We start from the raw sequence: 20,272 nt of genomic DNA, 5'->3' as shown, positions 1-20,272 counted from the left end.
CGTAATATAGTACGTAGTTTTAAGTACAGTCGCCCTCGTGCTGCGAACGTTGCGGGCGCCGATCCCTGCCGCGGCCGCCCGTTCTCGTTGCTCCCCTCGATTGCGTACTTCCCGCGTGGCATTCTTCAAGATCCTGAAACCTCCCCCTCTGCACACGCCGGCATGGCCACCTGTTCCCTTCGCTACTGAATCGTTTCCCAGTCTATTTTCCAATGGTCTCGTTCAGCTCGTCGCCGCAGTTCGAGGCCAAGGCGCCGTCTGCCTCGTTCTGGCGGCAAGTCCATCATTATCGCCCGCGAGTACACAAGGCCAAGATTACCTTCGTCGCCATTGCCTTTCTTCTCTGCCTCTGGATGATTTCATCGTCCTCGAAGGTGAGTGCTAACCTTCCAGCCTGGATGCACAAGGCCATAGCTCCAATTGCTTGGCCGATGTCGCTCTGGTCAACTGCCGCAAGCGCCAGCGCTAACGCACGCCATGTCCAGCAGCCTGAGCCGGACTTCTGGACAAAATTTCCCTCGCAACACCCATTCACTGAGCACCCCGAAGATGCGCATGTTTTTCTTCCTCGACGAGTCGACGTCGGACCCAACGATACTCTCCCCCATGATTTAGAAAAGACCAATCCGCACCTGCACCTGCTGGTGCCCGCCACCAAGGGTTCTCGTGGTACTTGCCGAACCCTGGTCTCGTCCATGATTCTGGGATATCCGCCTGCGACAGTTGTTGGCTATGGCCATGAAAAGCCCGGCGCAACGGAATTCGAGCGCATGGTGCAGCGCATCACACGCGTGCGCAATTACCTCCGGGATAGCAAGACGGTCAAGCCTCACGACTTTGTGCTAGTCGTGGATTCTCTGGATACCTTCTTCCAACTACCCCCGCAGGTTCTCGTTCAGCGGTTCCAGGAGATTCTGCGCGAGAACAATAGGAAGCTCCAGAAGAAGTACGGCGATGTGGAGCTGCCCCCGTTGAAGCCAGGTGCTTCGCCAGAGGTAATCCAAAAGTACTCACAGCGGGTTCTTTTCGGGGCAAGCAAGATATGTCCCAGTGAAATGAAGGATGATCCCGGCTGTGTGTCAGTCCCGCAGTCCTCTCTGCCTCCCGATGTGTATGGATGGTTCACAGACGAAGCGCGCGATGGACACAAGAACCGTCCCCGCTGGTTGAACCCTGGTGCCGTGATTGGCCAGGCTGCTGATCTGAAGATCATCTACGACGAGGTCCTGCGCTTGGTCGAGCAACGCCACAAGAAGTACGGCGATTACCTGGCCTTGACCCAAATGTATGGTCGACAGGAGGTCGTGCGAGAGCTTGAGCGTCGCCGTACTGCTAATAGTGCCCAGGAGTGGCTCTACTCACTGATTGGAATCTCCGATGCGAGCAATCTGACCGGTATCAGCGTGAAATTGGAAACGGGCCACCGCTACGAATACGGCATAGGTGTCGACTACAAGTCGGAACTATTCTTCAACCAGATAATGGCTCGCAACGACGTCGGTTGGCTTAAGTTTGATAATGTCACTAGGTCAGCTGCGTTCCAGGCCTCGTTCGGTGTCCCTCGCGAGACTCGCATGCTTCTTCCGCCGGACATTGAGTCCCTCCCCAACCCGTTCAACACTAGTCGCCTGGCTAAGCACCAAACGTCAATTCCGACATGGAACTTGACCCTCGATAAGCTGCCCAGCCCACATGACCACGGATGGGGCAATTTGCCTCTCCTGACCAATGCGCACTCTGCTTCGGTCCCTGTCCTCGCTCATATGAATGGCGATTCGAAGCTGCGCAACACATGGTGGGAAAAGATGTGGTTTTTCCCCTGGGCCCGTGCATTACTCCGGAAATACGTTCGCGACTCGCAGGGCTTCGAGGCAGCACAGTCTGCCCTCCTGGGAGGACAGGAGTGGTGGGATATGCGCGGTGGCCGGGGCGGACTCTGGACCGACGACGCGAACTGGATTACCCTATCTGAGATCTGCGAGGGCCAAGAACGTGATCTCTTCGATGATGATTTGGGCCCGTGGTCGAAGGAGAATGGGGATCCGGACGAGCCCGTCTACAACCAGTTCGGCAAACTGACTCACGGCAAAGGTCAAGAGAACGAGGAAGATCAGTTCGGCTGGAACAATTTCAATTTCTGGTGAAACCCTCCTGTTTAAAGGGGGATTCGTTCTGTTCTGGATGAACAAGATCAGCGAGCGTTATGGGAGTTTTGCACATAATCTTTTGTTCATGTCTACGGTTCTAAGTTCGCGTCTTAGAACTCCCAGGTCTGTTTTTTTGCTTGATACCTCTTTTGCTTTACCCCCGGTTCAAAGCATGGCTGTTCGGCGTTTGTGATTTTCAATGGAAAATGTACGATTAGTGAGATACTCGAGTGCCCTGTCTTATCACTGCTACGTGCGGGCATAAACACGACGTGTTACAGGGGGCAGATCAATGCTCGTAGAAACGAGTTTCAATACTTTCAAATCGACCGCGACTTTGGATATCTAGTAGGCACGACCACTACTATCCTAAGATAGAGTACTTGCTGTACTTGACTTCGGTACCCTAACGGAACCCAGTAGCATTCTTCCCTATCCTGTGTACAGGCACTAGTGATAGAGCTGTCTGGCCGAGAATATACATGGATGGTTGTTCGTGTTTACCTTTTTGCTTGGAACGGCACATAAAGGATACGAAATATGGCATGCTACTGTGTATTGTTTCCTTCCTCTAATTCTTACATAATACTTCGTGGACTGCCTCTAGTTAGTTAAGTGAAACAGATAATAACAAAAGTCATGAGTAATCCCCAATAACTTGAACCGATGAAAGGTTTTGGAAGATCTCATGCAAAGAGCGCATATGATACACATGGATTTGTCATTTGAGGAAACTAGCCCCGGGATATCGAAACAGAAATGCTAAAGAGATGCCGCAAACTTCCCAACCAATTCCCTTCAACTAGCATATTTCTCATGAAGCGTCTCTCGAACAATGCCCAGGATCGTCGCCACATCCTCATCTGTCATTCGACCCTCACGCTCCTCAATTACGGTATCAAAGAGCGCCATCGCACCACCATCATCTTCTCCTTCGCCTTCTTCATGCTCTTCCCCATCCCCATTGACTTGTCCCCCATCAATCTCCATCGCATCATCCCCATTCGCCATTCCATTCTCCTGTTGAGCAGCATCGGATTGGCCGCTCGGCACGCCTAGCCCTAAATTCAAGACCATGACGAGCTCCGCCTTGGTGAGTTTGTAAGGCTTCAACTTGGTGATGAGGTCCCGGATAGCCTGGTCCATAGGTGTCGGCTCCGAGGATTGGATTTGAGGCATGACAGCACTGTTCTCGGCGTCGGTGGTGCCGTTGGCTCTCAAAGTGCCTGTCATTGCAGCTTGAGATTGTGATTGCGAGGATGAGGGTCGATGGGAGTAGCGTGGGTATTTGAGGATATGAGGGGAGATACGAGCAATGTAGTTATGAATCTAAAGGAATATTTTAGCTCGATGTTCCTCTAACATACTGCGTTTGTCGCGTCCGGCTCGGTTCATATGCGGTGATGAGCTAATTCCATCGCATAGAGCATGAATGATTGACCAAGTCGTCGATTTGGCGCAGAGTCAACTGCATGTCCAGCTTACCTCTTTCACCACCGTGTTATGGTCCCGCAAATCCGGACTGGGAACCCAGTTTCGTCGTGCATTTGGAGGCGGGTTTGGAGGGCGGCGGGGTGGGTTGGATGACAGGTAGGCCAGCACCTCAACGTTGGTGAGGACGGCGGACTGGGGGTCAATTATCTGTAATACAAATTTAGCAAGCAGATTTAAAAATCGAATGAGCCCAACTTACCCTCATTATGTTCTGTTTGGACGAATATCACGAGAACCAAGTGCTCGAGGTGAGTTGCGAAGGGAAAATTGCCCAATTTGCCGGATTAAACAAGGCGGTAAGAGGAGCGGTCGCCTAGAACATGCAGACATGGGTGTCAAAAAACAAGTACTGCCCCGCCTTAGGAGAGCCTTTAGACGGATTCATCTGCAGGTACAGTAGCCATAGTACGAAGCTACTAGTACGTGAAGGAGAATTTGAAATATGAACAGATTATCCAGCTAAACTGTACTGCCTTGTACCATCAAGCACCGTCTGCGCCAAAGGAAATGAAACAAAAAAAGCTAGAACAACCTTGAAATGCCCCCAAAATGCGAGCAGGCCGCGAAACAAAAAGAAAGTGATATCATACAGCAATTCCGCGAAGCCGTCACATAGCACGAAACTTTTGGCATAAGAAAACCTTTACTCGCCCTTGTTCTTCTTCTTCTTCTTTTTCTCGTCATCAGCGTCGTCGGAGCGCTTGCGCTTCTTGCCGTCCTCTTTGTTGGCCTTCTTGGATTCCTTCTTAGCCTTCTTCATATCCTTCTTGCTAACCGCTGAGGGGTTGCCAGAGGCATCGAAGGTGATTTCACCGCGTTCGAGCTTGCGTTGGTAACGCTTGACACTGAGGCCAGCCTTCTTGGCCATCTTCTCCAGCTCGGTGTCGGTACCGTCTGCTGAAGACTCGTCGTCGGAATCGGCATCAGCCATCTCTTCGTCGGACTCAACCTCCTGCACCAGCTTCTTTTCCTTCTTGGACTTCTTGTCCTTCTTGGCGGGGGAAGGCTCCTCCTCAGCCAGTGCATCAGCATCGGCGTTGTACTTGCGAGCCTCCTTCAGGTCGAACTTCTGAGCCGGGGCACCGTTGGGGGCAATAGCAGTACCACGGGGCTTGATGGGCTTGCCCTCCATAGCAGCAAGCTTGCGCTCAAGGTTGAAGCGGGCCTCGGTACCGAGAGCGGCCTTGTCCTCCTCGGTAACATCATCATCCCACTCAGCAAGAGCATCCACACGGAGACCCAGCGAGGCCTTGGCGGCCAGGATACGAGCCATCTTTCCCTTGTTGCGACCAGTGGCCTGGCCAATCAGGGAAGCGTGGTAGATCAGACCGTACTTCGGGGTATCGTGCTTGGTCTTCAGGGCACGGAAAAGGGCCTTCTCGGCACCCAAAATTTGGATGGTAGAAGCAGGGCTCTTAGAAAGGCTGGACAGACTACCAGCGTGAGCAATAAGACGGGCACCAACAAGCTCACCGACAAGAGCAGTCAGGTTAGGGGCAATGGCGTTCATGCGGGAAGTCAGGTAGGCAGCGAGCTCCTGACGGTACTCGTTGAGACCAACGACAAGGGTGGCAAGCGCTTGCATGTTCTCGAGATCCTCGGGGTTGATCTCGCTACCCATGGAGCGATCCGCCGCGGACTTGACGGCACCCTCAATCTCCTCGGGCAGGATCTCGGAAAGATCGACGGTCTCCCAGTTGGTGCGCATGCCCATCTTCAGGACAAGCTTAGAGTAAGCAATGTTGTCATTCAGAATCTTAGCCAGCTCCGGAAAGTGCCAGCCGTACCATTCCTTAACACGCATGGCATAAGTGTTGAGCTCCTTGTCCAGGTCGTCCAGAAGGCCGATGGCCTGAACGATCATGGTGTCAATCTTATCCGGGGAGAACTTCAGCTTGTGGCGAGCAAGAGAGTGAGAAAGACCAAGGGACATGGCAGACATATCGCTGGGCGCCAGGCCGGGGATAAGTGAGGTGAGGTTTTCACGAATGGCACGGAAGGCATCGTTGGTTTTGTTGTCGGCGATACATTCGATGGACAGGCCAGGGAGCTTTCCAATTGAGTTTCCTGAGAAAAAGAACCTCCAGGTCAGTTAATTGTTGGTTACAGTGCAATTGGTTTGAACATACCGAGTTTGGGGTCAGCAACGGCCAGGGAAACCTTCTTCTCGTCCTTGACACGGTCCAGGAGCGACGCAAGACGGGGGGTAACCTTGCCCTCGCTAATAGAAACAGCCTCCTCCACGGCGGTAGCAGCGCTGTCGAACTTCTGGAATTCCTTGAGCTTGAACCTGCAGACAGCGTTAGCGTCGTTGTTGGCTGCGACAAAAAATTTGCGCCCGGTCTGCAAATCGTCCCCTTCACACCAAGATTTCGGTTGGCATTGAAAAAAATGAAACTTACAGGCTCGAGACACCCTCAGCAGTGCTGATCTCCTCAGGCAGCTCGTTCTTGAAGAGCTTCTTGTCCTTGGCCTTCAGCAGGGCGTAACCCGCGCTGGTTTCGGTCAAAATGAAAAGCGACATGGTGGGCAACCACGGCTTGTAGGCTGCGAAAAAGTTTTTCGGAAAGGGTATCGAGGGGCCCAGGTCGTACAGGTAAAGAAAGACGGAAAGAAGGTGTGGACCGTGGACGCTTTCACCGTTGAGGAGAAATCTAGAAATTTTGCACGGAAGAAAAAGTGCAAAAGTCGAAAGCCACATGTGGCTGTGGCTTACGTAAGTGACGCCGGAATACGGGCGTCGAAGGAGCTACAGCTGTTCCTCCCCCAACCCATCTGTTCACTCCGCACATCATGGAAGGCCTCTTCTTCAATGTGAATGGCGGGTTAGTGGACTTGCTCTATGCATGGATTGGTCGCATGCTAACTTTTGCAGATACGTCGAAGGTATCGTTCGGGGGTATCGGAACAGCCTGCTGAGCGGCCAGAACTACTCCAACTTGACACAATGCGAATCCATTGATGGTAGGCCAATTTGCGATCCCTAGAAAGCAAGCTTAGATGCTAATCGTACTCATCGCAGACGTGAAACTCCAGCTGGGCCCCTCCTATGGCGACTTCCTTGCCTCTCTTCCCCCGAACCCCTCCACCTCAGCACTCGCCGGCAAGATGACCGACAAGCTGGTCTCGGAGTTCCGCTACCTTATCGCGCAGTCCACCGGATCGACTGCTAAATTCTTGGAATATCTGACATACGGGTACATGATCGACAACATTGCCCTCCTTATCACCGGCACCCTGCACGAGCGAGACACCCGCGAACTCCTCGAGCGATGCCACCCTCTGGGTTGGTTTGAGACCCTGCCTGTGCTATGTGTTGCGACCAACATCGAGGAGCTTTACAACTCGGTTCTGATCGAAACCCCACTCGCGCCATACTTCAAGGGCAGTCTCAGCCACCATGATTTGGATGAGCTGAACATTGAGATTGTTCGCAACACCCTGTACAAGAACTACCTGGAGGATTTCTTCAACTTCGTCAACACCCACCCCGATTTTGCTGGTAGCCCGACGCAGGATGTCATGTCCGAGATCCTGCAGTTCGAGGCCGACCGCCGGTCCATCAACATCACCCTCAACTCCTTCGGCACTGAACTCTCCAAGCAAGAGCGGAGGAAGCTGTACCCTGAATTCGGTAAACTTTACCCCGAGGGGAGTCTGATGCTTTCCCGTGCAGAAGACGTTGAGGGTGTGGCTCTAGCAGTCAGCGCTGTCGCGGATTACAAGCTGTTCTTTGATGCCGTGGGTTTGAGCCAAGGCGGCAGTGGCCTTGGTGGTATGGGCGGTGGCCCGGCCGATGGAAAGAGTCTTGAGGACCTTTTCTACCAAAAGGAAATGGAGATGTCAAAACTAGTCTTTACCCGTCAATTCACCCCGGCGGTGGTGTATGGTTGGATGAAGTTGAAGGAGCAGGTAAGTCTGGTATTCGAAACGACTTACTTGGAAAATTTCGAGACTAATGACCAACAGGAAATCCGGAATGTAACCTGGATCTCAGAGTGCATTGCTCAGAACCAAAAGGAGAGGATCGGAAACTTCATCTCCGTCTTCTAAGCCCAGACATTATGACCTCGTACCTCTTCCTATTCTCTGTATTTACCTCTCTGGCTGAGAAGTTTCGCTTCTGGTGGCCAGTCTATTTTGTTGTATCGAGTACCCAGTTCGTTTTCTTTCCAAGTATCTAAGTGAGCGCATCACCTTGACAATGGTTATATCTGGTTTCGGCTATTATTGGCTTTCCAATTCTTCGGGCATTGGACATTTTCGCGCCCGCGTTGCTTTTTGTGACATATCCTACGTTATGATAGGAGGTGAACAAGGAGCATTGTTTAAGTTCCATATCTTGGTGTAGTGCTCGTATCAAAATCCATACGTATCTCACCCCACTAAGTTATAGTGCCAGATTTGGAGCATCATTCTAGTTGTTCATAATGTGATTTGTCGACATCTCGCCCTGTATATCACACAGCGGTGTAGTGTTAATGTACAGAACTTTTCTAATGCACCGCCGTGGATAGGGGCCCCAACATCTATGTTTATACTACCTGCTTGACCCCGTAGAACCCATTTCCCGTGCTTCGTCATGATTAGAGCAACAAGGACCCCTTCCACGACGCAACCACAAAACCTCGGCCGACCCAAACAGCGGTAAAGCAAAAGGACGTTTGAAGAGTAAAAAGTTTTGATTTATTCCAATTCGGGCCCATATGTGCAGATGGCCGGCAGAATGTAACAGCACCTAGATAAAATAAGGACATTCCAAAAAATCAAAGTCCACGAGAGCGTCAAGGGTTCACACAAATACATCAAGGATCTCTCAAAGGTACCAAGTCTACTTTGACCGTGGTTCTATATTGCAAGAGAAATTCGGTAGGGGCAAAAATACAACACGAACGGCTTCATGTCAACAACGCCCGAAAGATCCAGAAAATTTTCAATTCAAAGGCCAGCTAGGAAAATCAAATCCCGCAGCCTCGCCCTTTTTTTTTGGTTTGATTAGTTTTGAAGAAATCATTTCCCAGCAAGGTTGCCAGAAAATCAGTCATATTGGAACAGAACACTAATGCTTTCACCGTGGTGGACGCGACGGATAGCCTAGTTGAAGCGGTCAGCAAGTGGAGTCAGGGCGCGGAGGGCAATTCGACGCATGTGACTCACCTCAGCGAAAACGTGGCCGACCTCCAGGACCTCCAGCTTCGGGCAGCGACGCAGGTGATCACCCTGGTCCACACTGTTGGTCACCACGACCTTGTCAAGTGAGCTGGCATTGATACGCTCGATGGCGTCGCCGCTGAGGATACCGTGGGTGACCAAGGCATAAACCTGGGAAGCGCCCTCTTTCTTCAGAAGCTTGGCGGCGCGGGTAATTGTGTTTGAGGTATCCGCCAGGTCATCGATGAGGATAGTTATGCGATCGCGAACATCGCCGACCAACATCATGGTGGCATTTTGACGGTCTGTAATCTTCGTGGGGCGACGCTCCTGCGTAAAAGTTTCAATCGATCTATTCGCATATCCAAGCGACTCCGAATTGATTTGTAGACGAACCTTGTGGATGAGGGCAAATTCCATGCCCATCTGGTCGGCAATTGCGGTCGCGCGCTTCGCACCACCAGCATCGGGACTGACGATGACAGCCTGTTTGTAGTTGGGGATGTTGCGCTGGATGTAGCTTTTGAGAAGAGGACGGCCGTAGAGGTTGTCGACAGGGATATCAAAGTAACCCTGGTACTGAGGGTCGTGCAAATCCATGGTGATGATGTGATCCGCGCCAGCACAAGTAAGCAAGTCGGCAACCAGGGTACCTGCCTGCGCAACCCACTGCTTGTAACCGGGGCGGGGCTGGAAGGCATTGATCTTGGAAGAATTGGAGTTGGATGCGGTGCTCGCAGCGTCTTCCGGGACGCCGTTAGTTATAGACTTAAGCGACTCGTTGGTATCGCTGCGCGGAAGGCCGTTACTGGGGCGCTTTTTCACGGGGCTGCCGTTACTATCTTCGATCTGGGCCTTGGCGAGGCTTTTTTGGAGGTTGTCGATGCCGTTCATCAGTCCAAGACCCTCGGGCTTGCCCGGACCCGGGGTCGGAGGGGTACTCTCAAAAGTGTAACCATTGTTGGGCCGGTTCGCCACGGATGACTTGACGAGGGGAGCTCCGGTCTTGTCGTAAGGGATGTCGCTTTGGCGAGAATAAGGGAAGAGAGGGAGCACGGCGGTCACTCGACGGGCGGACGCCGTCTTACAGGCGGAGATGGTGATGAGGAGCTCCAGCAGGTGGTCGTTGACCTTACCGCCGCCGGACTGAATGATGTAGACATCCTTTTCACGGACCGACTCCTGGATTTCCACCCGGGTTTCGCCCACGGCGAATTTGGACAGCAGAACCTCCGCCGGCGGGATGCCCAGCACACCGCAGATGGATTCAGTCAACTGTGGGTGGGAAGTGCCCCCGATGACGACAAGATTGCGAACCATGCTGGTTTATTGTTCAGACAGGTCCTGCACGGGAATATCGACGATATCGAGGGGGTACGGTCGGATTTGGGAGGGGAGGTGGGAGGACGTCTGGAATTGGCGGAGGGTCGGAAAATCTGGGAGTGCGATCTCGGAGGGGAGACGAAAGAGTCAAAGGAAGAAAGAAGACTGTGAAGATTGCAGAATGTGAAGTTAATCGACTACCGCATCGCGGGGGCGAGAGGAGGTCGAGAGGAGCAGCGCAGACAGCCAGAAGGAAAAGAAACCAGTAGCTCGTGTGAGGCCCGCGATTCGAAAAAAAGCCTCTTTGGAGAGTGGAACAACTGCCGGCCTCGGGTTGGCTGCTGGCGTATATGCCTCAGGTGTCGAGATACCGCATAGGGCTAAGCGCGGAGGCCCAGCCAAAAGCCCCGCAGAGAACGGCGACGCAATGCACGAAGATCCCGTCGTGTGGACGGCAAATAGTCAGGATCTGTCCGGAATGTATTTCCTCGGGGGAATACAGCATTCCATTTGCCGGTAGATACAGATGTGTGTGTGTGTGTGTGTGTGCGCAGAGAAGATGCAAATAAGAGGATTAAAGAAAATAAAGAGACAACCGCTCCCATGCTCCGGATCCGTAATAAAAACATTGAACTGTCCAATCCACGCTCTTAGTTAAGATATCGGACTATGTGTCCATCATCAGTCGCCCGTGCCGACCTCCCTAGAAAACAGTTAGCATACCGAAAAGCTCGAGATCAGTGGGGGCAAGGGAGGCGTGGAGGCTCACAGGTCAAGTTGTACTCCGTTGCTCACTCCGTAGTCCTCCAGAGTCAATTGGTCCTTGAAGGGACGTTCGCCCTGGCGTTTAAGAAGGATTTCATGAGGCTCCCGGCCGATGCGCGCGGCCACTTGAGCTTTGAAGAGCTCTTGGTAAACATTAGTATCTTCCCGCTCCGCGGCAATCAACCTGCAGGGAAACAATGGGACATGTGAACATACTGATTGGATCAGAGGCCAGACAGGGGATCGCAGCCTTGGTGCCCAGACGATCGTTGACATGAACAACAATCATGGGCTCGGAGGATTGGGATGCGACCGGTTTCTTCTCCTTCTTCTTCTCCTTCTTTTCCGTCTTCTCGCGGTCTTCCCGGGGTGCATCACGGTCCTCGCGCCGTCGTCGGTCCGAGTTGTCATTGCGGTATCTGTCTCCGTCGCGATCTCTGCGTGGCGACCGTGGACGGTCATTTCGGTCTCGGTATCCTCGATCTAGTCTGCGCTCGTCGCCGCGGTCATCGTCGTCGCGCTTCTTTTCCTTCCACCGAAAGCCTCCGGACTTTTTCGTTCGACCTCGATCGCCGTCATCTCGCCGGTGTGGTGACCGGCTCCGTGAACGGTCACCCATGGTAGAGGTTGGAAAGTCGAGAGAGTGAGGTTGGTGCCCGACAGTCCAGCCCCGATGTCAACGGAGAAGCAGAGCTGCTGCACGTGACACAGGGTCTGCAGATGCGCCGCTATGCCAGAACCGGACTAGCCCGTGTTTTGCCCCGATTCGAGCTTCGCGCAGGTCGGGGGAGGTGCTGAGATCTCGCTTCTTATGCGATTGACTTGTCAGGGTATACGTGTCCCACCTGATCCCCCACCTCAACGATGCCCGGTCGCTTGAGAATCCAGCGGCCGTCGCCGACAACCGTCAGCTTCACCGTCTCTAATGCGGCCCGGCGCTCCAATTCCCCGGCGAAGATCTTCTTTGGTCTCCAGATCCTTCTGCGCGCACTCCTTTTCTGCTGCGTGATCCTCGCTACCGCTGCACGGATTCGTCACTTTTTCCTGCTGGAGAATGGCAGGATATTACAGTGGAAGCTCATTTGGGCCAGCCCACTCGGTGCTCATATCTGCCGTCTGGTGGACTCCTACAACCCATGGGCCATGGCCGCGGTCAACACATTGATCGTATATGGCGTTTTTAGAAGAGGGTACACCGGTATGTGTTGAGCTATGGAATGCTTACTAGTATCTCGAGTATCGGCTGATAATAATCTGCAGAGGAATCTCTCCTTGTAATTCGAGGCTTCGGAATTCAGACCTCGACGTCTTCTTCAACATACCTTTCTTCAGCCGCGACGAGATTTATCCCCACCACTCAGATTCAAGACATTGTGATACACGAGGCTTTCAAGGGATTCGAGGTTAGATTTTATCTCGCTGTGATTGTCGAAGGAGAACCCGATGTTCTGGTGGTTTTTCCGGTAGGGTCTCTTCCTCTGTCTGTCATAGGTCTTGCGCTAAAGTGAATGATTTATAGCACCTACTACCGAAGCGTGAGATCCTTGAAGAAGTTTGGCGGGGCTCGCGTCGTTGTCTCTATGATGCGAAATCATGATATGCTAGGATCCTATTTCGTTGCTTCCGAAACTTCGATCTTTCTAACTGACAACTCAAAACGCTTATATTTCTTCTGCTCTCGAAAGGGGACTATGCGATCTGAAATATTCTGCGAGTGCAATCTTATTGCAGCACTTCCGCCTTCTCAGCTTCTTCTTTTGCCGCCATTTTGCGTTGTTTGGACGCAAGCCATCTGGCATTCTGAACCGGAACGGGGTCCAGCTTTGGCTTCTGCATGACAGGGATGTATTTTCCACCCACACGAGCTTCATCTGACCCCAACCAGACCTTAGCACCTCTGCACTGTTTCTTGGTGAGTCCCTGCTTTCCAAATATGTTGTCCATGCTCTGGTCACCCTGGCTAACCGTCAAATCCAGTAGAGCACCGGCCAGGATTTCATCCATCTTGCGCTGTCTCCAGACACTCCACAAACCGTCAACCACACCCTTGATGCCAAACTTGCCATCGCCTTTGGCGCTGCCGTTCTGGTTGAGTCTCGGATCGCTGGCATATACCCAGTCCAATGCATCATCTCGGCTGCCGGAGCTTTCGTCGGGGAAGATGCAATCCCACAGCACGAGTGGTGCATCAGATGCCATCTCATATGATGGCTTTCGTGGGGTTTTGACAATATCCAAAAGATCTAGGACGATGGACGGAGGTTCGAGTCCTTGCCCAACTAGGAAGAGAATAGCGACCATGTGGCGAACCTGGTGCCACAAAAAGGCGGAGCCGTACAGGGTGAACGAATACACCTGTGGGGGCGTCTTTGCAGAATCGTCGGAGGTCATATCCATGTCCATTGGAGAATCCTCGCACTGTTGGAACCCCGGTCGGTTCACATAGCCCAGGGGAAGGGACTTGGGGTCAACGCGCTCAATATCGGAGCGAAAAATTATGCGCTCAAAGTTTTCAATCTGCTTGCTCGTGTCCAGCTTGCAGAAGTTCCTGAAATCGTGTGTGCCTTCGTAGTACTTGGCTGCTTCGCGCATGGCTTCGATATCCAGCCAGCCCTCGCGGTACTTTTTCCGCGACCCCTCCCCTCCTCCGATACGATCTTCAAGTCCGACTGCTCCAGGGGTAGGGGAGAAGGCAGGTTGGGTGAAGAAGTATCGATACCTGCGCTCACGGCAAGAAAAACGAGCATCGAATCCCGGTGGGGGATTAGGGCACCAGGCTAGAATTCGGATATCATCTGGTAGTACTCTGTTCAAGATCGACACATAGGATAGTTCATCGGCAATATCATCCCAGTCCTGGTCTACGGACGAGAGTTCAACTTGCGTTGCAGCGTCATCCGCTTCTGGGTCTGTAGCCTTTGGTTGCGGCTTTGGCCGAGCACTGCGAACCCTCACCCCAACAACTTGCCCAAATGCACTGACGCCACGATCCGTTCTCCCGGCCTTCGAGTAGTCGCACCCGTCCCAGTGAAGAGAGTAGGGACGCATCTCTCGTGGCTCGGTAGGATGCGGCTCATCAGGCGAGCTAGTTTCAGGGAGGATTAACCGTGTACGCCGCAAAGCTTTCCACAGGATTTCCTCGACCGTAGGGAGCGGCGTAGTGTTCCCATTCGTATGCTCGAGGCCATTGTACCGTTGTCCCAGGTAGGCGAACTTGAGTGCGATGTACCGGGTGTTGTACTTCGATGGGTCAAATCCACGATTTTCCTTCGGCAGCCGATCTGGTGCGGGCTTGTGGACGATATCAACCTCCGCCGGGGAGTGGGCGCGTTTCTTCGAAGTTTTGGCGGATGGGGGAGGCGGAATGGCAGGCTCGTAGACACCTTCCGAAACAGCTGCACCCGGTGCACCTTCCGCGGGCGCGGCCGTGTACTGCGTCGTCTGGGCATGCAGTTGTCTTTCGAGTTCTGTGATTCGATCAATCAGACTGGAATTGGTCCAGGTCGAGTAATCGGGACGCCCCTCGGCACCCGCATCGGCCATATTTTGCGGCGTTGGCGAGCGGATCTGGCTCTGTAATCGAGTTTGTAACTTCAGAGCGTTCTGGAAAGCGGTACTCTGTAGGGAGAGTCTTGCTGGTATCCTCCACATGCCACTTCTGGCGGTCTGAAGAGAGGCTGGCTCACGTAGCGCGAAATTGATTTGCCCGCAGCGGAGAGAAATTTCAAGTCCGCGGAAGATCGTGTACTGTGGTATTATCCTATGTATGGTAATGTAAGATACGCCTTCTCCCGGGATTTGTGTTTCTTGAGGTGCGTATTTATGTGTTTCTGGTCTTTATTCTCAATTGAGGCTACTTTTATCGCTATTGATCAATTTCACTGGTTTACTTCGGAGTTACTGGCTGTCAATTTTGGGATGTGGAGGTGATATACCACTTCAGAAAGGGTGCTCCCGTGCGAGTTTATATATCGACGCAGCACCGGTCTCGGCTGCTCTACCCCATCCTACCGCATTGCCACCCCCGAGCACCTAGGACCACTAACCTCCTCACCAGCGTTGCAACACCACTCCAAACAGTCTGCGCAGATACGAGATGCTGTTCTTACAACAAAAATAGCACCAGAGAACTCAATAGGATGACCGAGGCCACAGCTGGTGAGACCGATGCGACGGTAACCTTGCTACTGCTCGGCGATGCGGGATGTGGGAAATCCACATTCTTATCGTGAGTTGAATCCGGGTTCCATTCGCAGCTACGCTGCTGCTTGAATTCACGAAATCGAGACAGAGAAATGGACTTGGACCTGACGATGACATAGACGCCTGAAAAGGGGCAAGAAACCCTCGCCATCACAACCCGGCGCGGCCGCAGACAACACCGTCGAGGCCCTTCGCGATAGTGACCAGCCATTTATCTATGACATTCGATTCTCAAAGAAAAAATTCACCCTAGAACTTTATGACACTGCAAGTCCCAATCAGCATTGGAGTACTCTCCACCCAGATGTCGTCGTTCTAGCATTTGATATCTCCAACCGGGAGACATTAGCGGGTCTTAAAGAGGTATTGCAACAATCATTCTATGATATCGGTGAGCTCAATTGCGGAACCCAGAAGCTGATGAAGCCCATGCATAGTGGCGGCAGGATATAATTCGATATTTCCAGCATGGTCATGGCGAGCGCATCCCAGTGATGATGCTCGGTCTGAAACGCGATCTCAGACAGGAAGGCGAGGACATCATTTACCCACAAGAGGTATGTCAAATGTCGACAGACTGGAGTGTACGTCAGACGCATATTAGCTCACATCAATCAAAAGACATATCGCATTGCCCAAGAACTCCGCTGTGATAGCTATGCAGAATGTTCAGCGGTGACTGGCGAGCTGCTTGCAGAAACATTCGAGGATCTTGCTAGAATGGCAGGGATGACGACGACAGAGAAGGGTGGCCAAACGGCTGGTGGATGCAATATTCTTTGAGTCTCACTTTTTACGTTGAGTATTTGACACACTGCACTAGTGCATAGCGAGTTTCTGAAATGAGTATGGTCTCAGTGAGCGTGTTGTTGGTCGATTTTCTGATTTTCGATTATTCCACTGACGTCGTAAATTCATGTTATTGTCCCACTAGTAACTTGCTTGGGCGCACCTCTCTAGCACTCGTGTTTCCATAGCTCTGAAGTGCCTATGGTACCTTACTATATCATAGTGACAGGGAAGGATGTCCATGGACCACAGCTGCACCTCAGACCCTCCTCGAAATAGTCGATCAACTACGAGTGGAGTATCATGTGTCGGCACCAACCCAGCGTAGGTCACGAAATTAGAATCTATACGCTGGAATAATTCATCAGCCGCCTTGGGTGTTTCTCAGATATCGAAGCCAACTACACTACATTCTCTACAAAGGACTTGGAATACCGAGCACACCTTTTCCCGAATACTAGAATATACATACAGGGAGAAACCAAGGTAACGATTAAGTCCACCTTGTCGATTGACAGCACAGGGCTTTCCCCCAGTCACAGAATGTAACTGGATATCTTTCCCTCATAAGCGCCAGTCAAGAATTGACGTCGCTATTCCTCCCCGATGCGAAAACAAGAAAAATCATGAAGGTTGCTGGTAAATGAGACCACTGATGCAAAAGGACTGGAGGGTTCCCGGTGAAAAGCTCTTTTTCTTCTGCTGTTTTTCAGTTTCTTTTGCTTTTTTGAACACTTGAACAGAAACTAGGATAAACATGTCAAGGGAATTTTCCGGGAGATGTCAGTGAAAGAACAAACAAGAGCATTTCCTTATAATCAGTGTCGTAAAACACCGAAAATCGTCACAATCATCCCAGGTCGCCATGGTTTTTGGGTTAAGATCACACTCCCCCCCCTTGAACGACTACCCTCGTTACCGCTCAGTGAATTTACCACTTGTTCTCGGTGGTGGTCTGGGTGGTCTCAGCAGCCCACTCAGTGGTCTGTTGGGTGGAGCTGGCAGCCCAGTCGGCACCGTCAGCCTCCCAGCTGGTGGCACCAACAGCGGCGGAGGCAGCAGCGAAGGCAGTACCAGGGGCACCAGCACCAGGAGCGTTCACGTCCCAGTTATCGCCGGCGAAGCCGGACTCGACGGCACCAGCGCCGATCTCCTCAGCACCAGGGACCTTGGTCTCGTCGGCGATCTCCTTGTTCTCCTCGGCCTCAGGGTCGCGGTAGAAGTACAGGTCAACAACGGTGTCCCACTCGGTCTCGCGAGTAGCGAGGGTACCCCGGAGACGGAGGATCTCACGGGCGAGCATCCACCAGACCAGACCGATCGAGTGACGACCCTTGTTGTTGGTGGGAATGGCGACATCAACGAAGTCGGTGGGGGAGTCAGTGTCGCACAGAGCAATGACGGGGATGTTGACGTAGGAGGCCTCCTTGATGGCCTGGGCGTCGGTGCGGGGGTCGGTCACGATGATGAGACGGGGCTCCTTGAAAGAGCGGGTGATGTAGTTGGTGAAGTTACCGGGGGTGAAACGACCGGCAATGGCGGTGGCACCGGTGTGGTGGGCGAACTTCAGGACGGCACGCTGACCGTAGGGACGGGCAGAGATAACACAGACATCGGCGGGGTTGTCGATGGCGGCGATGATACGGGCAGCCAGGACGATCTTCTCCCTGTTTCAACGCGATATTTGTTAGATCTAGTCGCAAAGCCAACCTTAAGACGTAAGAAACTGATAATCAATCGCGCTGCTGCATACCAGGTCTTGCCAATGTTCAGGACATTGACACCGTCGGGACGGGTCTTCCAGAGGTAGGGCTCCATGTGCACCTGAAGGTTCTTGGAACCCAGGTGGCACTGAGCAGCAAGGAGCATCTCAATGTCCTGCGAGGTAGGGTTGAAAACCGGGGGAAGCTGGGAGGGGGCCATGGTGGGCGATTGATTGATTGACGAAGTGGAAAAGATCAATCGACTGGCTCTTGTCGTGGTGATGGAAGGGAAAAGGACCAAAAGCCGGAACCGCGAAAACCACGCCGCGATCTGCATGAATTTCGCTTGCAGGTTGTGAGTGTTAGGGCTAGGGCAACCACCCGCCTTACATAAGCAATTATATATGCCATAAAATAAAGGCAGAAAGACTTGTTGCCTGAAAATTTAGTCAGAAAGAGCGGATCCTGAAACGGGTCTAGCTTGGGTCTTGCTCGGCCCGGAGGATTTCCCGGCCAAAAGAGTCGCGAAGAACTTCGCATACGCTGTCCGGGGGAGCCATTGACTACAGTCGGACAAAATGCCTCCGCGTTTTCCATTCCAGCCTTCACTGAAGGCATTCGCTGGTATGCTTAGTCTATTCATATTCAGCTTCATTGCTCGCAATCGGTTTTTTTTCTAACAGAATGTAATCACAGGCTCGCTATCTGGCCAAAGCCATCTGGCCGCTCTGTCAAATGCCTCCAAATCTACCGTGAGGGCCGCGTCCACGAAGTCGAACCCGCAGAAAAAAACCGATTTCTTCCGAATCTCGCAGGCGCGTCAACGCAAGGCAGCCAACATCTCGCGACAAAAAGTTCTCCAGGCGGAACGGGAAGCCTCGATCGGTGACCCGGTTGAAAGCAAGCCGACACCTTTCATCCAAGAGATTCAATCTATTCAGAATGGCTCCAAGCCTCCGTCAAGCTCTGACCTCAACTATTATTTGAAATCCGATGGACTCAGCGGGGCCTTGCAATTCTCCAAGGACTTGACCGAGCCGCTTCAGAACCCGGATCGCGACACCGCAGACCCTCACGTCGAGAGAGAAGTAGCTGAGCTGCATCGGCAGCAGCATCAGAACGCGGAAGAGGCCATTCAGCGCATTGTGAACCTCAGTAATGGCAACACAAAAGATCGCCTTCGACTGATCGTCCAAAGATGCATTGAACAGTTCGGTCGACACAGCACGGATGCAGTTCTACCACCTAAGCCGGCTAGTGTGCAACATGAGTCGGCAACGAGTCACCTCGAGAAGGTGCCTCGTGTCGGACCTGACACCGGTTCCCCTGAAGTCCAGGCGGCCATCTTGACTGTCAAAATTATGAATCTTTCTCGGCACTTGCAATCCTCCAATAAGGATAAGCACAACAAGCGCAACCTCCAGATTCTTGTTCACAAACGACAGAAGCTGCTCCAATACATTCGCAGGAAAGAGCGTGGCGGACCTAGATGGCAAAACTTGATGGAGACGTTGGGTCTCTCCGAGGCCGCATGGAAAGGAGAGATCTGCCTGTAAATTGCCCATCTACTGGGGGGATGCTCTTCTTGAGCTTGTGTCCTTGTGATTTGACTTCAACCGTTAAGCGTGTTTTATGGGATAACTAGTCTTGACACTGGAAAAAGGTTTGGTGTGGTAGACTTTCCTTGGCTCGGCCATCAAAGCCCGTGTTATGAAGGCCGGTGGCATAGTCTAAGGTACCTTCTTATATGTACAAATAGTCGCATTTATTTTTCCTGATCTACTACTTACGCCCCATGTAATTCCTATGCATCCCTTGAGATCCTGTGAGGGTCAGATGGAAACCCGAAACATCCCATTAGTATGCATTTGAATGTCGGCCAGCACATATACGGAGTTGCTGAAGATCATCTCTAACCAAGTAAACCTCGAGCTGGAGGCATTTCAAGCGGTATGTAGTATCGACAATGCCCAGCCCAAGTACTAGCTTCGCGAATCCTGCAGGGTAGCTCTATTATTGATCATCCTTGATTGAAGGTTCTCTTAAGCGCTCATCTTTCACCATATTTGGAAATCTGAGATATATCCTCCTTGGTCCTTCACGTGATGGCTCCAAGTTCTGCATGAAAACATGGAATCGACTGAAGTAGATGCCATGTATCACAGGTATCGTTCCAAATATGATTTTACTCGAGGTTAACTATGACACTCTTTCATTAGTATTAAATCTTCTTCAGTCAGTCTCTGTTTCCGGATTGATCCGGTGGCCGTCACCCTCTGCCGCAGTGAGCTAATGCCATTCGACACGTTCCTCCGTAGAATTCGAAATGCCTGCCATCCGAGTTCCACAGATACCCATGCATCGTCTGCTCCATGGCTTAAGAACACAGGAGTAGATAAGACAGAGCTATCATAGGTTTGCTAGCCTGTGATATCTCATGACCGGCAATTTCATCAAACCAGGAGCACATCTCTTGACCAAATTGTAGGTTGCCTGAGGTATCAACTAGGGCTATTTCTCACCGCCTACTTCGACCGCCTCTGCTGTAATTCTGCCGAAACAGGAGCGATGATTTTTGGGACGTCACGGCGCGGTTCGCACCTCCCCGAGGTCCCTCAAAAAGACAAGCACGTCTGCATCGCGCCTTCCTCCCCGAGCGCGCTTGTCAGCAACAACGGTTGCCCGCGGTACCTGTCA

General features: G+C 52.2%; 11 protein-coding genes across 11 annotated transcripts; 5 read left to right on the top strand and 6 right to left on the bottom strand.

Annotated features, from left to right (window-relative positions):
• Nucleotides 1–212: 212 nt before the first annotated feature.
• On the top strand, nt 213–2,144 carry N7532_004097 (glycosyltransferase domain-containing protein; the record flags this gene model as incomplete). Its single annotated transcript, XM_056616591.1, has 1 exon — nt 213–2,144. One exon carries the CDS (start codon nt 213–215, stop codon nt 2,142–2,144), a length of 1,932 nt encoding a protein of 643 aa, XP_056476948.1.
• An 801-nt stretch (nt 2,145–2,945) lies between these two features.
• N7532_004096 (uncharacterized protein) lies at nt 2,946–3,846 on the bottom strand (the record flags this gene model as incomplete). The annotated part of the gene is made up of 3 exons (XM_056616590.1): nt 2,946–3,476; nt 3,633–3,788; nt 3,841–3,846. The coding sequence occupies 3 exons, from the start codon at nt 3,844–3,846 to the stop codon at nt 2,946–2,948; spliced, it is 693 nt and encodes a 230-aa protein (XP_056476947.1).
• Nucleotides 3,847–4,284: 438 nt separating this feature from the next.
• Nucleotides 4,285–6,165, bottom strand: nop58 (RNA-processing protein NOP58; the record flags this gene model as incomplete). Its single annotated transcript, XM_056616589.1, has 3 exons — nt 4,285–5,708; nt 5,771–5,931; nt 6,044–6,165. 3 exons carry the CDS (start codon nt 6,163–6,165, stop codon nt 4,285–4,287), a joined length of 1,707 nt encoding a protein of 568 aa, XP_056476946.1.
• A 269-nt stretch (nt 6,166–6,434) lies between these two features.
• N7532_004094 (H(+)-transporting V0 sector ATPase subunit d) lies at nt 6,435–7,694 on the top strand (the record flags this gene model as incomplete). The annotated part of the gene is made up of 4 exons (XM_056616588.1): nt 6,435–6,466; nt 6,517–6,605; nt 6,664–7,553; nt 7,611–7,694. The coding sequence occupies 4 exons, from the start codon at nt 6,435–6,437 to the stop codon at nt 7,692–7,694; spliced, it is 1,095 nt and encodes a 364-aa protein (XP_056476945.1).
• A 1,041-nt stretch (nt 7,695–8,735) lies between these two features.
• Nucleotides 8,736–10,112, bottom strand: N7532_004093 (ribose phosphate diphosphokinase subunit PRS5; the record flags this gene model as incomplete). The annotated part of the gene is made up of 1 exon (XM_056616587.1): nt 8,736–10,112. One exon carries the CDS (start codon nt 10,110–10,112, stop codon nt 8,736–8,738), a length of 1,377 nt encoding a protein of 458 aa, XP_056476944.1.
• A 684-nt stretch (nt 10,113–10,796) lies between these two features.
• On the bottom strand, nt 10,797–11,499 carry N7532_004092 (ubiquitin-like protein HUB1; the record flags this gene model as incomplete). Its single annotated transcript, XM_056616586.1, has 3 exons — nt 10,797–10,818; nt 10,885–11,023; nt 11,097–11,499. The coding sequence occupies 3 exons, from the start codon at nt 11,497–11,499 to the stop codon at nt 10,797–10,799; spliced, it is 564 nt and encodes a 187-aa protein (XP_056476943.1).
• Nucleotides 11,500–11,744: 245 nt separating this feature from the next.
• On the top strand, nt 11,745–12,477 carry N7532_004091 (PIG-H family GPI synthesis protein; the record flags this gene model as incomplete). Its single annotated transcript, XM_056616585.1, has 3 exons — nt 11,745–12,078; nt 12,141–12,343; nt 12,400–12,477. 3 exons carry the CDS (start codon nt 11,745–11,747, stop codon nt 12,475–12,477), a joined length of 615 nt encoding a protein of 204 aa, XP_056476942.1.
• Nucleotides 12,478–12,602: 125 nt separating this feature from the next.
• N7532_004090 (pseudouridine synthase DEG1) lies at nt 12,603–14,423 on the bottom strand (the record flags this gene model as incomplete). The annotated part of the gene is made up of 1 exon (XM_056616584.1): nt 12,603–14,423. The coding sequence occupies one exon, from the start codon at nt 14,421–14,423 to the stop codon at nt 12,603–12,605; it is 1,821 nt and encodes a 606-aa protein (XP_056476941.1).
• Nucleotides 14,424–15,019: 596 nt separating this feature from the next.
• On the top strand, nt 15,020–15,866 carry N7532_004089 (uncharacterized protein; the record flags this gene model as incomplete). The annotated part of the gene is made up of 4 exons (XM_056616583.1): nt 15,020–15,108; nt 15,203–15,446; nt 15,521–15,640; nt 15,705–15,866. The coding sequence occupies 4 exons, from the start codon at nt 15,020–15,022 to the stop codon at nt 15,864–15,866; spliced, it is 615 nt and encodes a 204-aa protein (XP_056476940.1).
• Nucleotides 15,867–16,803: 937 nt separating this feature from the next.
• rps0 (40S ribosomal protein uS2) lies at nt 16,804–17,795 on the bottom strand (the record flags this gene model as incomplete). Its single annotated transcript, XM_056616582.1, has 2 exons — nt 16,804–17,539; nt 17,626–17,795. The coding sequence occupies 2 exons, from the start codon at nt 17,793–17,795 to the stop codon at nt 16,804–16,806; spliced, it is 906 nt and encodes a 301-aa protein (XP_056476939.1).
• A 358-nt stretch (nt 17,796–18,153) lies between these two features.
• On the top strand, nt 18,154–19,131 carry N7532_004087 (mitochondrial 37S ribosomal protein uS15m; the record flags this gene model as incomplete). Its single annotated transcript, XM_056616581.1, has 2 exons — nt 18,154–18,199; nt 18,272–19,131. The coding sequence occupies 2 exons, from the start codon at nt 18,154–18,156 to the stop codon at nt 19,129–19,131; spliced, it is 906 nt and encodes a 301-aa protein (XP_056476938.1).
• Between the last annotated feature and the right edge of the window lie 1,141 nt (nt 19,132–20,272).

The sequence above is a fragment of the Penicillium argentinense genome (genome assembly GCF_028826775.1).
Source record: "Penicillium argentinense strain IBT 30761 chromosome Unknown utg000004l_segment0_segment0, whole genome shotgun sequence".
Lineage (NCBI taxonomy): Eukaryota > Fungi > Ascomycota > Eurotiomycetes > Eurotiales > Aspergillaceae > Penicillium > Penicillium argentinense.
The sequence above is the reverse complement of the archived record's forward strand: the minus strand, read 5'-3'. Positions and strand labels throughout refer to the sequence as shown.